Source organism: Crinia signifera, chromosome 3, assembly GCF_055691185.1.
Source record: "Crinia signifera chromosome 3, ASM5569118v1, whole genome shotgun sequence".
Lineage (NCBI taxonomy): Eukaryota > Metazoa > Chordata > Amphibia > Anura > Myobatrachidae > Crinia > Crinia signifera.
This window is the reverse complement of record NC_139219.1, coordinates 260,125,827-260,145,416: the sequence shown is the minus strand read 5'-3', so window position 1 is coordinate 260,145,416 and position 19,590 is coordinate 260,125,827. Positions and strand designations below refer to the sequence as shown.

Here is a 19,590-nt window from a genome sequence, read left to right as displayed (position 1 = left end):
GCCCCCAACAATGACGGCGGTGGCCGAGCCTGACACTGACATTGGTGCGTTGCTTACATTAATAATGTGCCCAAGGTGCGCGCACTGCCTGACCACCCCCCGATACAGTGACAAAAGCATCCGGGGGTCCACCCTCCTCTGAGCCGGAGGAATCATTGCCCTATGCTACGATGGGTGGGGACCCAACCTTTGGGAGCCGGGGTAACAGTGCATTTTTCAGTCTATCAACCTGTGCGCGCGCGGATATAGAGTCCTCTTTCAAATGGTTAACTTAATAATTTATGTAGTCTAAAGATTATTGGGTAAAAAGAGGTAGCCCGCAAAAGGCCCATACACTGGGTGACTTTGAGCTGAAAGCAGTCAGTTTACTCGTTTTGTGTTGCTTTCAGCTCCAAAGCCACCCAGTATGTACAGGCCAGTGATGAGCGTTGATACATGCTCCCGCATCATCGCTGGCTCGGCTGCTCATCTACTGGTATTAACGACAGATTAGTAAAATGGGGTGGATGGCTTTCCATAGTGTCCTGCTATAGAAACTCGTCCGCCTCCGGGAAAATCGCTCAGTGTGTATGGACTTTTATGCAGATTTTGATAACCTGCTGGTGCTGCATATCTCCAGCAATATAACCTGTAGATATGTAACATGCTGTGTGCCTGCTGATAATTGCGTAACTTGTTATGAATGAGCAAGTACCAGTGGAATGAAACACGCCTCAGTGTTAGGGCCAACTTGTTTACTGTGTAATGACAGCAATTGACCTAAACACATGCAACTGTCACTTGCAGCAACGTGTCTTACACTTGACATTTTGGTCAGGATAGCATTACTGCCTCACAGCACTGAATGGGTTAGATTCCCACCATTGCGCTAACTGTGTGGAGTTTGTATATTCTCACCATGCTTATGTGAAGTTTCCTCCCACATTCCAAAAAAATGCCGGTAGGTTAATTGGCTCCCATCAAAATAAACCCTAGAATGTCTGTGTGCACGTGTATATGTGGTAGGGAATAGATTGTAAGCTCCACTGGGGCCGGGACTGATGTGCATGTTCAAATATTCTCTGTAAAGCGCTGCGGAATATGTGTGCGCTATATAAATAACTTAATAATTAAATTAGCAAAGCATATTGGCCCAGATTCTCTACGCTTCGAAAGTGATAAAATGGGAACTCTCTCCCAGCACTATTCACTGGGCAGAGAATAGACTTGACCCCTGTGTGTGTTTGGTGTGTGTGGTTTTTTTTTCTCTGCTAATTTTAGTTAAAAATGTAGCTGGTAAACTTAAATTTAGGACCTATTGCAGTTGTTGTAACAGCAAAACAGAAACCACTTACACCTTGGTCAAACCACGTTGCTCTGCGGAGCTGTCCTCCATGTGCGCCGGTCTACACCCACATGGAGGACAGCTCTCCACGATCTCCATGGCAGCCATGACACTGGGATATTCCCTTTCTCCTCCTAGTTTGGACAGGACTCAGAGACCACCCACCTTGCGTATAATAGTCTCCTCCTCCCTCTCCCGTGTGTCTTTCTCCTGTCTCCATTCTAGTAGGAAACTGTAGGTTTTGTTTTAATTTTAATCAGGGTTACCTCGCTTCCAGCAGGAGCTTGCTGGGATGGCTCCCTATTGAGAAGTGGAGTGTAAGGAGAGTGGCCTTCCTAAATTCCTCTTACACTTTAAATTTTTACCTGCCTGTAAAAGATTTCCCTACATGGAGGCTCTGGTGGTAGGCGCTGCCATTCTGCAGCAGGCACTGAGGAGCTGTGGTGCGCCGAAGGTCTGCGGGCGGCAGCGGAGCCGGAAGCTGCTTCTACATTAAGTACGGCTCTGCCTCCTGGACTGTAATTGATCTGCTGGACCCTGATCTGAATTTAGCGCTAATTTTAAAATAATAATGAAAAATAATCATTCAATTGGGTGCAGTGGTATTGCCTGCACAAATAAAAAGCTGCATAACCTGAGTTCCACTGACCACTAGATCCCCCTTACGTCTATCTATGCCACACATTGTGCTTTCTGTCTATATCATGGGTCCTCAAACTGCGGCCCTCCAGATGTTGGGAAACTACAAATCCCAGCATGCCTTGCCACAGTTTTGCTATAAGGGAGTGTTAAAACTGTGGCAAGGCATGCTGGAATTTGTAGTTTCACAACATCTGGAGGGCTGCAGTTTGAGGACCCATGGTCTATATCATGGGTCTTCAACCTGCGGCCCTCCAGATGTTGTGAAACTACATGTTCCAACATGCATTGCCACATTTTTTCCTATGAGAGCATGCCAAAACTGTCAGGGCATGCTGGAACATGTAGTTCTACAACATCTGGAGGGCCACAGGTTGAAGACATGTGGTCTATATCCTCCCCCTGTCCCTCTATCCATCTGTCCCTCCATATGATACTTTTTCTATGCCCCATATTGTGCTCTTGTCTTTTTCAGTCTATACCCTGGCCCTTTCAAGATTTTGCTATGGGACCCACAAACTTCTAGTTACTCCCCTGATGAGGAATTTCAGTGTTCCCTAAATGGGAATTACATATGATGGGGAAAATAATAAATCTCCCCCATATTGGTGATAAGTGATATAACCACAAAATAGCAACTGCAATGCTCTAGAAACCAATAGAAAAAAGAAGTCTGACTGCTCAGTATGCTCGTAGAAGAGATCTTGCACAAAAGACTGACTACGTCTGTTCTATTATGTTTTGAATAATTACGTGAGTTAAAAATATTACTTATTTAGTACACCTTTAAAAAAAGGAAGGTGACTCCTGTCGCCAACATACTTCACATGGGGGGACAAGATTAACACAATGAGATTATATAATTCCTCTAATGGTCCCTTCAAGTATCCCAGTTCATTTTATCGGAAAAGTTCCACATTGAATCTATAACCATCAAATTGTACAGCGTTATATAGTGAATTTATAAACTCTGAATTCAAAGTATATTGCCTTTCCCTGTCACAATTATTTTTATAAACTCTTAATTCAAAGTATATTGCCTTTCCCTGTCACAATTATTTAAATACAATTTTTATTTACATTTCTTTGATATCTGAAGTTGGATGGAGATTGCAGTTTCTGGCAATCTCGATCCAATTTACAAAAAAACGTCAGATTGAGGCAAAGAGGACGGTGTCTGGTGAGCAGCAGCAGCAACTCGTCCAGCGCCGCCCTCCTCCCGCACCCTACCCTACTCTGTTGCTCACTGGGTCTCGCCTCCCGGGCGCCTCCTACCGTCGCTCACCCTGAGCCGGCCTAGTGTTCAGAATATCTTTGACACTGATTGAATGTGTTGTACCTGTAGCCATAGCATATATATATATATATATACAGTTTAAAATAAAAAATAAAAATTTGGTTTAAACCAGCCAACCCTGTTGAGGAGACTTGTCACAAGAAACAGAGCATTTGTAGTTCATCCTTTACATCTCTTCTTGCCTGGATGTTTATGGATCTATCCATTTGGAACTTAGAATCTTTGGTACTGCACATTCTTCAGTCTCCTACTATTTTCCCTGTGTACATAATTCTATAAAAGTATGGAAGCTATGTTATATAAATTTCCTTCCTCTGACTATACTGCTTTTATTTTTTCACAAACAAAAGTAGACTTAGGGATAAAGTATGAGTCAACACAAATACACAATGACAGCTTTGGGGTTTACATAGTCTTTTTAGGTCAGTGGAGAAATAATGATTCATACAATTGTTCTTATCCTATGACACATTTGTAAAGATTTCTTCTGAATCTGATTAAGGTATACATTTTTAGGGAGTGCTTCTTTATCTGTGGGTTCCCACCTCTTGCATTATAGGAGTCTGCTCAGCTGTTATCGGTCATGTTTGTGTCCTCGGACTGATAACCCATGTGCTGAGCTTTCTGGTCACATTTCTATATCCATAGTTTTTCAAATGTAGCACTTGCACATATATACTCTTGCTTTCAAACAGTTGTTGTTTTTTTTTTTTTTTCCCTCCTCAAAGGTAGTGTTAAAGCGAGGTGTATGCCGCACGGCAGTGCCACAGTGAAGCAGGCTACCCTCTTCTGTCCCCATAAACAGGTCTGTGTCATGAAGATGGAAAAAGATGCAGTGTAGCACTCGTCCTGGGTGAATTGAAGCTGTGCACATTAAAAAGCCGCAGTCATTTGACAATTTCTTTAGCACAAAGCATTGTCTTGAGCACAAGGGGCATGCTTTAAAAAGGGAGATTTGAACTCAACGAAGATTGCTTTAGGTACAGGCTGGAGAAGTTGCTTTTAAGGTCTTAACCTCCAATTCATTGGCTTTGCACAGTTCAATTACAAAGTCAATCCCTTTGCTCAGATTGGCAGAGTTTAGCATTGATTCCAATGCCTGTAAGATTTTATATGGTTTCTACAGCTCTTTCAACTTCTGCAATGCTGAGGACAAGTGTGCTTCATTGGTATGTGCTGTAGATAAAATCCTTGGTGATTTTGGCCAATCTTATTTAGGAAAATGTTGGATAAAATTTTATAACCTTTTTTTATTTTGTCTGAAATGTTAATAGGGTAGGCTGCATATCTGTCTGGTAAATGGAGGGAATAACGGACTATGAGTGGAGGAGGCGCTGTCCTTTGAAACCTATCCTAAAGCTCTGGGACCAGGCTCTACATGTGACGGGGGACTGTGTAGTGAAATGCAGCCCCAACAGCCTGGCAGTGTATAAGACAAGCAGCAGCAGCTATTAACCCTTTGTGTCAAGTGAATTTGTCAAAATAGGTGTAATAAAACCTTTTTATTCATCAATGACCTTAATGTTTATCTTTTATATGGGAAATCTTACACTTTTTTTCTTATCTGGATGTATATAACAAATGTGAGCGCCGCTGGCATTTTTAGCGGATATTTTGAACATCTCAGATGTTGGCACTGAAAGGGTTAAGGCAGCTGTGGTGTACAACAGGTGGCATGAGGAGAAGCAAGGTGTCACATGTGACTTGTTAGGGGGGGGGGGGGCACTTGGTGCAGTTACAGTGAATACATAAAAGCTGGGTTTGCTGTTGGGATTAACACTGCAATCAATGTTGCTGGCTAGCTGGTGGGGGGAGCTGCTGATCCTCCGAGAAAATGTGTGATCTTCTGGTTAACCTGGGCATCGCAATGCCAAGCAGCAAATAGGACTGCCCATAAGGCTTCACCTCTACCTCTAAGCTCACCCCAGAACTCATGGGGTGGCTCGCAGGGCACATTCTTCACACACACCCCTTCTGCATGTCTGATACATACGCACTAACAATATCTGTGACATCATTTACCTGGAAATGCCAGGCTGCAGCCCCAGCATTGTGTCCTGGGACTCTCTGCAATGTCCACATGGGAAAATGTAGTCCCTCCTGCTGCTCTGACATGCCGCTTAGCAGGGTGCAGTTGGAAGAGCTGACACACCGCTGAACTCTTCTGCTGAGAGCAGCATATCATTTCTTCCAGCTGTTGGTATCAAAACCGGTAAAACTAGTAAATTGTGTATTTTAAAAATGTAACCTTCATTTTATAATTCGCAAATGACATCGCCTAATATGGCAAAAGATGCATTCCTTTTTTCACCATAGACCTGTATATGGTACTACAGGACAGTTGGCTTTAAAATATAAAATGGGGGTCAATGCTTTGTATGCCATAGCAGCTTAACTGCCGAAATTAAATATTCAACATTAATTGTAACGCAAACGCTTGAATGTGTGTTTTAAGACTGAATCTTTACTCTGTGTATTTGTCTAGGAAATGACCTACACCCCCTAGCAGATTTGCACAAAGGGACATGTAAGGCATCACTGCTATCCTAGTTACATTTCCTTTTTGTTCATATCGATGGCATTTTGGCCAATGGTTAATCATTGTGGAATCATTTTGCCATTTGTTGCGGAGTTGATGAAAATGATTCTGCTGCTGTATTGTGCTGCCTTGCCTCACCTGAATAATATAAATACTATTATACTTAAATCCTGAAATTGCATTGGTACCCAAGCTCAGGATCGGAGTTCTGCAAATACATTCTCAACATGAAACTTTTGGCCAAGGGGTACTGAGAAATTCTAATACTCTAGGCCAGGGATGGGGAACCTTCGGCCCTCCAGCTGTTGAACTACACATCTCAGAATGCTTTGCTACAGTTTTAGCTTGGCCAAATAGCAAAACTGTAGCAGTGCATGCTGGGATGTTAGTTCAGCAACAGTTGGAGGGCCAAAGGTTCCCCATCCCTGCTCTAGGCCACCATGATTAAAAAAACCTTGGGAACTGGTTTGTGTAGAGGGCATAAGTTTATGACATCTTTCATGAGCCTGAACATGTGCAGCGCAAATTATCCGAAATGTTTGTATCTGATTTAGCAAAACGTCTCTTAAATTTAGTCTTGATTAGTTTAGTGTAATCTAATTAGGATGAATGGATTCTTTAGAACAACTGAAGACTTAACAGTCTTCTGAAAGGTTCACAACCCTGATTGTTGCCACCCCTTGTTTATGGATCATTTATCAGCTGGCTTGACGCATGAGTCGTGGGCAACATCTCTTACATCTTAGTACATGAGGAAGGGAAGGCTGGCAGACTTGCATTCCTCTGGGTTTCTCTGGAGTACAACTCTACATGCAAGAGGAAATGGCATGGAGACACACTTACATGGGCTCTCCTGTTTTATGTGTGAGAACTTACTGGTGAGTCTTATTTTCCCACAGTGCCATTGTGACGTCCAGTCCCAGTTACAAAGACCATTTTTTTGAACTTGTAGAATCTGAGATCAGTGGCTTAACATGCAGTGCAGTCTATTAATTGACTGTGTGCATGATAACTGGTTAGTTCTTAAGTGACCACATTCCTCCATTTAGTAACTTAGTTGCAATGTATGAACATTGACACATTGGGCGGTATTCAATGAGCCTGATTCGCCATGTTTTTATGGCGAATTTGTGCTGTTTGGAGAATTTTTGACAAAAACGGTGAATCACCCTATTCAATGACCACATGGCGAATACATTTGAAGGTTTTTTTCGCCATGATTCACCGAGTAGGAATCGCTATCTTTTTATGGAGAAGTGGAATGTGAACTTTTAAAATAAAGTGTTTTTGTTTTTTACATTTGGTGTAAAAAAATCAGGAATTTTATTCTGAGGGGCATGCTACTTTTATTCATGTGCTGTTGTAAGCACATGAATATATATTTTTAATTTAAAAAAAATATATATTTATTTTTTTTTTATTTTTTTTACACAGCAGCCAGCAGGGGGCGCCGGAGCCGAGCCGCTCATTACATATTCATATATTCACTGCACACGATCGTTACGATCGTGTGTAGTGAATATACGCTCCCCTGCTGGCACCCCCAGGGGGCAGCCTGTGCTGCCTGGCACCCGGGGAGCCCACCTGCCCCCCACAAACGTTCAGGGGCAGGCAGAGAGACTTCCATCTCTCTGCCTGGCACCCTCCTCAGGCTCCCTGCGGCATTCGCCGCAGGAGCTCATATTCGCCTGTCAGGGGCAGCGAGCCCCTGACACGTTGAATACCGGAGCCCGCTGGCTCCTGAACGTGGCGAATGTGCAGCGAATCCTAAAAAGGATTCGCTGCACCTCGCAGGTATTCACATTGAATACCGCCCAATGTGTTGTGGCAACCATAACATGTATTTTGTTTCAAGCTAGTGTATTACTTTCAAACCCTACAATACCCACCAGTTGGGATAGGCTCACTGGTCTACCCCTTTCACACTTCAGCTCTAAACGGTAAATTGCTGGGGTTTTTTTTTTTTTTTAAGCCTTTTAAAACGGGTAGAGCTGCAGTGTGAAAGCTCCAGGGTGCTATAACCGTTTAACAAATATTAGTTAAAAAGCAGTGTCCTACCCGTTTCAGAGCTGTCTTTGGCAGTGTGAACAGCTCTATTTCTATGGCTTGAAACGTGTCCCTTGGGGGATACACGGGTTGAATGTGCATGCATCTTATGACAAAGGCATCATTTTTATTCTCTTCTGCAAACTTTGAAGTTTTATTTTTTGGCTAACCATATTTTGCTCGCCCCAATAATCTTACAAACAGTGATACAGAAATACATGCTGACTGTAATAATGAAACTGCGCTGTAGCTGTGGTGGTGAGGAAGGAAACACTTGGGTGCTGAAACACTGAGCTTGTTACATTAATACTTAGCCTTACCTCATTGGCTTTTATTACCCAGATAGGCACGAGAGATGAAAATATACGTTTATGTATTCTCTCCCCTATCCCTCTCTGTACTAACAATGTTCAGAATATAGTGTTTTTATTCTATTTCTCTTTTTAATACCAAAGGGTACTTGGGTTCTTGAGTTGCTAAAGAATATCTGCAGTCCAATGTGTGCACTAGTCAGCATAAACTCAGGTTCCAGTGCTCCCAGTAGATGGCTGAGTAACATCACTCCTAGTGCACTATAGCACTTTATCAGGCACTAACAGAACTCCAGTCTTATTTACCTGTGTGCCTTTTTAATAAGTGCAAGAGCGCATATGCAGTACTTCCATTTCAGAATATTGAATATGCTTCAATGACTGGTTAGAACATTTTGAAGCCTGTGCATGTCTGTTTGCTCCATTGAAACTAATGATATACTTATTGTGCGCAAACGGTTTTACCGCTACCACTTTAAAGCTGATATTTCAGCACAAAGTATTAGTTTCTTATGGTTTTATCAATTTTTGTTTCTAGATCTGTCTAAAAGGATGGGATAATGGGCGAGTGCAATTCAACGGTTGTAGACCCACACCATTTACACTTCTTTCTGTGTTTTACTAGAACTCATACAACCAAGTACTGATTGCCAACCGTGCATTAGGTTGGATGTGGTATTGTATTATAGAGAATTTTATTTTTAGCATAATACAGATGGTTAAGAGCGTGTAGTCTTGAATAATCATGGCCAGAAATTGCACTTGCTGCTCATAGCCTCCACCTAAAAAGGCTAATATGTGCTCAGTGTAGACTACAGACATCAAAATCTATTTGAAAAAGTGTCAAAATCGAAGCGTATGTGCACCCCATTAGCTGGATCTATTTAAAATTGCACTCTTCCTCTTGGTCATAGGGCAGGACTTACGGTTTTACTGTTTCTATATGGGGTGGGGGAGCATATGAAACCATAATTGAAAATGTTTGATGGGAATCTGATTTAACTCTTCATATTATGTATGACAACCTGCCAACGTTGTGGCTAGTTTACACTAAAGAGAAAGTTTTAATTCTTGCTCTGGGAGTACTTCTGATATAGCATTAAATATAGATCACCTACCCTTATGGGAGTTGGAAATAGTGCTTGATAGCTATTCCAAATAGGTATGTTTTGCAGGTTTGTGTTGTACATTCATATACAGTATGTGTTGGAGATGGCCTCTTTATAGGAAGTGGTTTAGGCACATACAGATGTGGCTTCAGTCTCGCCTCCCTTTGCTGGTCAGTGTCTTTCATTTAAAATGTGCATCTTATTCGCAATCTATAAATCATTGGGAAATGACGCATCCACTTTATTGTTTAATAATCAATTTAACATTTCTACACCTATGTGCTAATTAGTCTAAAGTGCAATGATGCTGCAGCTTTTTCTATTATGCTGTATCTGTGACTTTGTATTTGTGTAAAACTATTTCCTGTGCGGTTAAAGCTGTAGCCTACTGTCTCTGGTATACAGAGTGGCTGTCACTGCACCCACTAGGCAAATGAGTGTGTATAAAGGAGTGAAAGATGCTACATCCTAGATTTTTTTTTTTTGGCTAATTGTCTGACTACCATATTAATTTGATCTGTCTGCTTTATTTTTGTAACCATGTCTTTGTAAATTGTAATTTTGCTATTTTTTTCTTTTTCCTAGTGCATCGGGTGCGAATGTTGTAGCCATCGACAACAAAATAGAACAGGCAATGGTGAGTAGAGACCTAATATAGATCTGCAATAATACAATTGGTTCTCAGTTTGTCTATCATGCGAGTTTGATCTGGGTAATGGCTGCATTGGAGGACTACTTCCTGCCATTTTTTGTTGCATTGGAAAAACTGCCATTTGTAGCGGACTGCTGCTTACTTGACAACTCCAGTTATGGTGAGAAGACTGTCTGTCTGTGTGGTCACCTTTTATTCTGCCAATCACAAAATGCAGGATTCTGTGGGTCCCCCCATCCTTTAAATCCCAAGGGTACTTTTTAAAGTTAAAGAAGCCTTTTCCTAACTGCTCTTGAGGCAGCAAGCAAAAGGCTCAATCACTGTCATTTGTAAGTAACGTCTAGTCCAGGGGTCCTCAAACTATTTTGCTCTGGACCCCATCAGACAAAATGACAGGACCCCAGCAAGTTACTGCAGAAGGTCAGCACATACATGGCAGCATTGTGGAGGCACAAAATGATGGGAGGAGTCTGAAAATCTGTTGAATTGTCTAACTTCAGACTTTGAATCACTGACTGAGATTAGAAAGTCCTCAGCCTGATGGTCCGCAACATGGAATCATGACCCCATACTGAGAAGTTCGGGACCCACTTTGGGGTCAGGACCGACCGTTTGAGAAACGCTGGTCTAGTCAATCTAGAAGCTGCATTTTCATGCAAACATGGCCTCCACGATAGTTGTGACTGCTGTGTGTAGGTGAGGGGTGTACAGATTTGATGCTGTGTGTAGGTGAGGGGTGTACAGATTTGAAAGGTATACAATCTCAAGTTACTGGAGTGCAAACCGGTCTTGCAGCTTTCTACACAATCTATTTCAATACTGTGACAGAAAGTTCCCATAACATTTTACATTTCTATTTCTAAATTGACTCTTTAAGGAATTATTTCTTACCAGTTCAATAAACTGCCAAAACCCTGCAGGTTACCAAAGGATGCACTTAGTATTTATAGTTGTGCCCAACTGCTAATAATCAGGATACAAAATCAATGTGCCACTGCTATGGACGGATGGAATTAATGCTCTGCAGGTGCTCGCCCTTATTGATCATCCCATTTTGACAGTCTGTATGTAGAAGAGCGAGAAATGCACCAAGCATGGAATGTCACATTTCAGTGTACCCATAAGTCATTGCTTACTGAGTGTTGGTTAAATAAGTTAAATAATATGCAGTCTCACCAGTCGAGATGCCGTATTAAGGCCATTCGTTTTTTTTTTTTTGTTTTTTTTTGCAAAGAGCACTGCAATTAGAGGGAAGTTTGGTCATAGGTCTGTCATGGAACTTCTGCTTTCTGTGTGCTGCTTTCTCATTATTCATGTTATGGCAGCACCGTCATACTTATGCTGGCAAGTAAGCAATTCTGTCCAGTTACAGATAAGTCACAGCATGTCCTATGCCCCGAGGAAGGAAAGTGGAAATATAAGGTACAAAGTAATTATCAGTCCTTGAATGCTGTACACATCCTTTAGGAGTATTGAATTGCAAGGGTAGAATACTGTATATCATTACATTATGGCCTATAGGTTCATATATAATTCCAGGTACTTAAAATTGGGAAATTTTGTGAAATACATATTAAGACCTCCAACAAGTCATGTTTTCTGGATCTATCTATATGCATGCACAAGTGAGTTAATCCATTTAGTTGTATCAGTATTTAGCCCACCTATTTTCATACAAATCCTTCAGACATAACCTTTTGGGCACACTTGACGATTGGCATAAACCGCGGTTAGCCCATTTCTAAAGTGAGTTCTGGCCCTCTTCTCAGCGTCTGTCCTTTTTTCTGTTTCCTGTCCGGGAATCTTTCTTTGGAAGCTTGATCCGTTAACAGAATTGGACTTTTCGGTGCCACCATATCTCACCAGTTTAGACCTGTTAAGGGGCTACCTTCATGGAAAGTGTGAGGTGCATTGTTTAGGTATCCAAGAACCAGTTGTTGGCCTGACCGATGTGTGCCCCCTCAAGACGATTCAAGCAGGGATAATGGACACTCCTCCCCATTTTTTAAAACTATTTGATATCCCCTGTAGGGGGATCACCAATGAAATAAGTAATAAGATACTTTATCTTACAAAATATGTATTCTTGAGCACTGACAATTAAACCATTGCTGATTTGTAATAGGTAGAGGTCCGGTCTATAACAGTGTAATTCCAGCAATGCTATCTGCTGCTTGTCTAACATGATGATGAAGCCAAAGTGCGTAAACTACTTACATAAGCTACATCTTGTATTATTGTATAACTCTCTTCATAACACTGAAGCAAGAAAATAGATTTTCCTGATTGATGTGCTGCCAGTTTTATTTGTGAACTTCCCCCTCAGACTGAACTAACCAGGGGTTGTGCTAATATGACACAGGCAGGTACTTCAGTGAGTAGGGTCTGTTGATCGGTTTGCTTTACATGTGACTTTGTATGACTGACTGGAGAGTGTGCCCAATCATGGCAGAGGAAGTGGTTCCTGAGGCAGTCACTTTAGTGGTATTTGTAGTTAACTCTAGTGTTTAATTTCCACAGATCTTCCAGAGCTAGATGGTGCTGGGCCGTTAAGTTGGATTTACCATAAAACCATTTCTAAATTTCCACTTTATCACTAAATAAAGGGGACATTATTGCTTCAAATATGGGACACTAGGAAATTCATTAGAGGAGTTAGATGAAATCTTTAATTACTCTTCTTTTTTCCTAGGACCTGGTGAAAAGCCATCTGATGTACGCAGTAAGAGAAGAGGTGGAAGTCCTAAAGGAACAAATAAAGGAATTAATAGAGAAAAACTCTACACTTGAACGTGAGAATGCACTGTTAAAATCCCTTTCCAACAGCGATCAGTTGTCTCAACTCTCGGGCCAGGGAGGTCCCAGCATCTGTCAACAACAGCCTCCAGTGACTACAGCTCCTCTCACTGCTACGCAGAACGCAAACCCACCACAGCAACCGAATGGATCCTCTGCGTAATCTGTACAAACTGCTTCCTCGCCTCATTCAGCAACCGGAGAGCTGTCTGTCCTTGTGTGCCACTGCTGTTCTCTCCACATTTAAACACAGGGGGAAAAAAATATGGAAAAAGAGAGCAAGTAGCCATGCTTTATTTGTGTTTGGCCTTTTCAGTATTAGACAATCGTACTCCCTGATCTCTCACTGAGGGAGAGGTGATACTTATTACATTATGTATCAGGTTTTATCAGAATTGGATTGTGAAAATGTATGTGTGTATGTAATATGTACACACGCATGTTCCTTGAATACTGGCAATGAATGTGTGCAGGTCACTAGCCCTTCTTACACTGGAAGGGCTACACGCAGCAGTTTATGTTCTAGAAAACCTGCATGTATAAATGACAAAAGAAGCTTCCCCATATTGTTACAAAAGTGGGTTTAGGACCATACTGATAAATATTTAGTAATGTGTTCAGACCAGCGGAAGTGCATGCCAGGCCGTGCCTTGGCCGTTTGGATAAGGTCTACGTGTAACTTCATTGTTTTTGCTTCTTACCATAGGCTTAGACACGTTCTATTTATATGTGGTGTCCAGAACTAAGGCTTGTATACATTCAGCTAGAGTCTCTGCATATGCTCTGGGCCTGTCTCCGCACCATGCTAAAGATTAGCTACATTATACATGGGAAGAACAAAGTATATTGAGGTTCATTCTACAGCTTTCTAGAACACCGGATTACATTATACATGTATCCAATATGCAGAACTGTAGTGCATATCTGCATGGCACCTTCTGATTACATCGGTTATACTGAAGTGCTTGTCAAGGGGGACGGGCCATTTGCTGTGGCTTCGCATGTTTCAGCTGATGGTGATCAATCGCAACCATTTCCATCTAAATTGGTCCAGCAGTTACCTAAATATTTTATTTAATCCTATGAAGTGCTTTCGAAATTGGTTTTCTACAACATAAAATGCTGCCTCAATCAATAGTTGATGTCTGAAATTCAGCAAAGGGTCTTATGTAGGCGTGGTGGCTCTCCCGGGGGGGAAGGGGGGGGTGTGTGTGTCACCATTCGATTATACTGAGCCATGTTTATGTCAGTGCTTTGTATACAAAACTAAGCATTGTGTGCATAGTGGGAGCCACCACACTTTAAATATAAGTAACATTTTGCCTCTTTCTTAGTTTCATTTAATGTTTGTCTTTTATTTATTACAGGGCTGCTATTTTCTTAATATGTATGAACAATGTCACAGACACTCTGTTTTATTTTTCTTATTTAGAGAATAAATGTAAATCGTATCATAATTTAGAAGAGAGGCAGGGTTGCATTTAGTAGATGTTTCTGCAATAACCGAGTCTACGTACCCAGACCTATATGTATATCGAACACTAACAACCATTTTACCTTTTTTGGTATTTATTTTGCAAGCTAGAAAAGATCCAGTTTGAATGTAAATTTTGTAAAGAGTGTAAGTATGGAAACATAATGCACCTGTACAGGAGAGTAACAATTGTGATACTAAAATAAATGATAGATTAGCTATTTTGATGAAGAAAACTTTGTTCATTTCTCTTCTTTCTGACTGAGAAAAATGCCATGATTCCTATGCTTTTTAGACCATTTATGTGAATTATTATTATTTTTTTTTTTTAGGGTGGGATAAAAAAAAAACTGTGAAATTGTTCAACCTACTTTGTAACCAAAGAAGCAAAGCTGTGTATTTTTTTTTTTTATTTTGTTATGCACATTTTCTGTAATTTTTATTCAGTGTTCTCTCATTCACATTATTTCCTTTCTTTGTTTTAAGCATGATCTGCATGACCTATAATCTCTGAACCACTTTCGTACCTCATGTTTTTGTCCAGCACTCGTATTGTAATATGTAATCTGTGAACTGCGTCCAATAAACAGAGCAAACGGCTGGTGTGGGTTGAGACGCCGCAGTGTAATATACACTAGCTGTAATACAGAAAAAAAAAAAAAAACTGAAGTGAGCCATCTTTTTGTTCATTTTAAAATGGTGTTAAAAATTCCGAATGCAGAAAACAAAGTTTTGTTACATTGCAGATTTTAATGTATTTAATAAATTCAACATGCAGATTAAAATGTGCAGTGTATAAGGAGTATTTAAATTTAACAGGATACGAATGTACATTTCATATATACATTTGCAAAAGCATCTTTGTGTATAATAGCACATTTGTCCAATTATTGTAAAGATAACTATTTTAACACACTTTTCTGAAATTATTAAATTGCAGTTTTGTTCAAATTGTGGTTTCAGAATGTTCCGATCTCTACTACATATTTGAGGAGAAAGCAGTCACTTGCATGGTGTCTTTTTTTATTTTTTTTCTCTCGTTCTTTGACCATTCATTATTCTAGTTATTGTCATATTCAACTTAACAAATAACTGGATATGTTTTAAGGAAATAAAACATTTTAAAGTATACACTATTCTTTAAGGCAGGGCTGGGCAATTGCGGCCTTCCAGATGTTGATGAACTACACATCCCAGGATGCTTTGCATTAGTTTTGCTATGTGACCATGCTGAAACTGATGCAAGGCATGCTGGGATGTGTAGTTCATCAACATCTGGAGGGCTGCAATTGCCCAGCCCTGCTTTAAGGGAAAGTAGGGTAGAGCTTACAGTTGACTATAAAAGGATAAGGTGTTTTAATAGTTCATAAGCATTGCCAATTAAATGGCAAGTTTTTCAAAGGTTGGAGAGAGCTTCAGGGGGGTATTCAATCACTGGCGACCATCTCCCGACGGGGGAGATGGCCGCTGGGCCCTATTCAATGCTGTCTTCCTCAATAGCATTGAACAGGGGAGCTCGGCAGAATTAGCCAGACTTCAAAAGCAGTCGGGCTCCTTCTGCCGAACGGCCGGGAAGTGACGAGCGCTCGGCCACAGCTTGCTGCCACACCCCTTTTTCGTTCATCTGCAGGCGGGACATTGAATCCTGCCTGCGATTCCTTGGTCGAGCAGACCGAGAACGGGACAGGGTTACGTCAGCCGTGACCCCAGATCGAATACCCCCTAAGTGTCAACCAGTCTGCTTTGGTCACTTTACAAGCTGTTTGAAAAATGACACGAGTTTGGTATATTATCCCTCTCCACTTTATTGCTTTCAGAAATCTGCCCTTACATTATCACTAGGAAAAGTGTGGGAGAAGATTAAAGAAGTGAGGATGGGAAAAAAAAACACATGAGGGCCCTGCATGTGAGCTTTATGTGTAAAGATGGACAGTAAACACATAGGGGAAATAGCATGTGGAAGACTGTATCTAGCTGTTGTGGACTACGCATTCCAGCATGCCTTGCCTTGGTTATAACTGATGCAAGGCATGCTGGGATGTATAGTTCATAAAGAGCTCTCAAGGGCCACTTATTGCCCACCCCTTGCTAAGAATGTTTATAAGGACAAGGCTTGAGATCACTGACATTGTCATTTGAGGGGGGAGGTGTGGCTTGGTGTAGCATGAAGCAGCAGCAGCAGCATGCTGTATCTGCAGTTATTAGCAGCGTGGTGACTGCAAAGGGAAACTGTGCTGAGGGGCAACACCAGGTGGGACGGCTGCAGAGAACTCCTCATTTTTTCCTAGGGAGCAGACTGAACACTGAGGCACCGCACCGGCCCACACAGGAAAGGTGGGCTACTACTGTGCTGAATATCCCTCTCCCATTTTTCGGACACACTGTGTTACACCAGGCTGTGGCAACCCATTTGCGACGCCTGATACAGTTACTCTTTGGATCCCTAGAGACTTGCCAGTTGGCAGAGGGCATTGCCCAGAAAGGTGGGCTTACCACTAAAGGTAATTTTTTTTTTTTTAAACTTTTTTTTTTTTTTTTAAACCTTCTTTGTCTTTTTTTTTTTTTTCTCTTACATTCTTATGGGATACACGAAAGTTGTTCATAACGATGGGGAAAAGAGGGTTTCCGTAGGAGACAGGCACATATAAACTTTTATACAGGGTGTGCTGGCTCCTCCACTCTGCTCCCCTCCCATCTAGCCAGTTTAAGAAAATGTGCCTCAGGAGAAGCACGCATCAGGAAGAGCTCCAGAGAGTTTATCTTCTTTATTATTTTGGGACTGTTGTTTTGGACTCAACAGCAGTCCTGCGTCGTGGGAGACTGGGGGAAGGGTTCAGCTGCAGGCCACTTCATGGTACCGAGCTGTCCCTGCCACAGGACTACTGTCCTGCGTGGGTGATGTTATCGCGGGCATTGCGCTGCAGCGCGCACACCCCTGGCATGCCGCAAACCCCTAGTCGAGTCTGAAGACGTTGTGTGGTGAGTACTACCCCGGTGTCCCCCGGGTTACTGTGCGGCAAGATGGCAGCGGCAGTATCGGTGGTGCCCTGCACAGGGACTGCGCAACCCCCCCCCCCCCCCCCCGCATACACTGGGACAGGGTACTGCCTCTTGTACTGTCCAGGGCAGTTTACCACGGGTTGGACATTTTTTCAATGTCAGTCTCAGTATAAAAATGCAGGTAAGCTCCGGCGTCATTACGCTGGACGGAGCTTACCCAGAGTGGGACCATAGCTCTGTGAGGGCGCCAAAACCTGCTTCCTGCTTCTTCCCTGGCTGCTGGAAACGCCATTGTACTGCTCCAGACACTCCTCACCGGTGTGGAACAGAGGGAATCTGCTAGCAGAGACAGCATCAGGTTTTCAGCGCTTGTGCACTTGCCTGCATACACTGAAAGTACTGTTATATTACTGTACTGTATACCAGCTCTTAAAATTGGAGAGCTCAGGTTGTTTGGTGTATTGGTCCCCTTTGTACACCACCCCACTAGCTTGTTAAGCTATAGACTGGTCAGATAATACTACACATAGTAATTATCTGTGTCTAAATCACACCGCATATCCACTGTGTTTGCTCTGTGTGTGAGGGGAGATTGTTTGTTTGTCACAATGGTGAGGAAACTTACATGTATGGTGTGCAGTGATAAGTTTGTGCCAGCTTCTTCCTCACAAGTTACTTGTGGGCCTTGCATGTCCCCTCAAAGTAGTGGGTTTCCCCCACAGCTTACTGGACAGCAAAGTAGCACACGGAACAGCTCACAGGAGCCTGCCTGGGCAGCAGGGATGAAATCCATGCTAGAAACTGTAACAACACAGTTAGCTACTACCAGAGAGTGCAAAGGGAGCTTGCTATCCTCTCTGCTGGAGTTGATATAATGACTCCTACTCCTGGGGTATCTCGTAAGAGAAGTGCACCCTCCCAAACCCCTGAGTCTGGTGCAGAGGACGGGGGGGAGGATGAGGAGCCTTATGCTTCACATTCACTGCTCTGGGGCACCGAGCCATTAATTATGGCAATCAGGGAGGTGCTTGACCTTTCCTTAGCTGAGTCCTCGGAAGGGGATTCCTTCTTTGCCACTCAGAAAAAACAGCAGGTTGTTTTCCCTGAGCAGACTGACTTGGAGACTACTTTTAAGTCAGCGTGGAAAAACCCAGAAATGAGGTTTAAAGTTGCTAAGAAACTTACAACCCCGTTTCCATTTGATCCTGCGGGACGGAAAGTGTGGGAGGAGCCACCTGAGGTGAAGTGGTTTCTCGTTTAGCAAAAAAGATGGTGCTTCCAGTGCCATGGTCTTCCTCTCTGAAAGACACCACGGACAGAAAGGTTGAAAATACCCTTAAGTCCATTTTCACTGCTAGTGGCGCGTGCCCGCGTCCAGTTTTAGCAAGCTGTTATATGGCAAAGTCTATATATACATGGGCCTCCCAGATTCAGGAAGGCCTTCTGGGTGACATGACAGTGGCACAGGTGTCTGAAAAATTACACCATATTCAGGACACGGCTAAAGTTCTGTGTGAGGCGCAGAAGGAGTTAGGAGCCGTTAACGGCCATAACTCAGCCATGGCGGTATCGGGTCGCAGATCCCTCTGGCTCTGGCAGTGGATGGCTGACGCTGACTCCAAACGGAGCATTGAAAACTTCCCTTCACAGGCGAACGGTTGTTTGGCAGCGATTTAGATGAGTTAATCTCTAAAGCCACAGCAGGGAAGTCCACCTTCCTGCCATCAACCCCACAGGCGCCCAAGCGTCCTTTCCCTTCTCACACCCAGCAGTCCTTTCGGACCGGCAAATTCCGCCCAAAAGCCAGGGGTGGTTCAAATGCAGCCAGAGGCTCCCAAGGTAAATTCAGGAAGCCTGCTGCTTCGGCCAACACAGAGCGGTCATCCGGGGCAGCTGCAAGTAAACCTGCAGCATGACGGTGAGGTGGGAGCCAGACTGGCGTTCTTCGGCCATGTTTGGGAAGCCTCGTGCCTCAATTCTTGGGTACGGGGTCTTATTTTGCACGGCTACAAGCTGGAGTTTGCAAAACAACCACCTCACAGGTTTTTCAAATCAGGCCTTCCCCAGTGGACCAAATGGTATTGCAGCAAGCAATCCAAAGACTGGTGCAGGCCAGAGTAATAACCCCGGTCCCTCCCCTAGAAAGGGGGCAGGGTTATTATTCAAATTTATTTGTTGTCCCAAAACCGGATGGGTCGGTTCGCCCAATACTGAACCTAAAATCCCTAAACCCATTCTTGACTGTAAAGATGGAGTCCTTGCGGACCGTGATAGCGGCACTGGTGGAGGGGGAGTTCTTGGCATCCTTGGATGTGAAGGACGCCTACCTCCACATCCCAATTTGGCCACCTCACCCAAAAATACCTGAGGTTTGCGCTGCTGAACGATCACTATCAGTTCTGC

The 19,590-nt window shown here is 42.8% G+C and overlaps 1 protein-coding gene across 2 annotated transcripts in view; it reads left to right on the top strand.

Moving 5' to 3' along the window:
- Positions 1 to 15,138, top strand: part of TSC22D2 (TSC22 domain family member 2) — a 38,589-nt gene extending 23,451 nt beyond the window's left edge. For both annotated transcript variants that reach the window (XM_083177964.1, XM_083177965.1), the window contains 2 exons: positions 9,851 to 9,902; positions 12,610 to 15,138. In XM_083177964.1, coding sequence (XP_083034090.1) covers positions 9,851 to 9,902; positions 12,610 to 12,876 — 319 coding nt within the window. In that variant the 3' untranslated portion in view covers positions 12,877 to 15,138. The remainder of the gene's footprint in view (positions 1 to 9,850; positions 9,903 to 12,609) is intronic.
- The last annotated feature ends 4,452 nt before the right edge of the window (positions 15,139 to 19,590 follow it).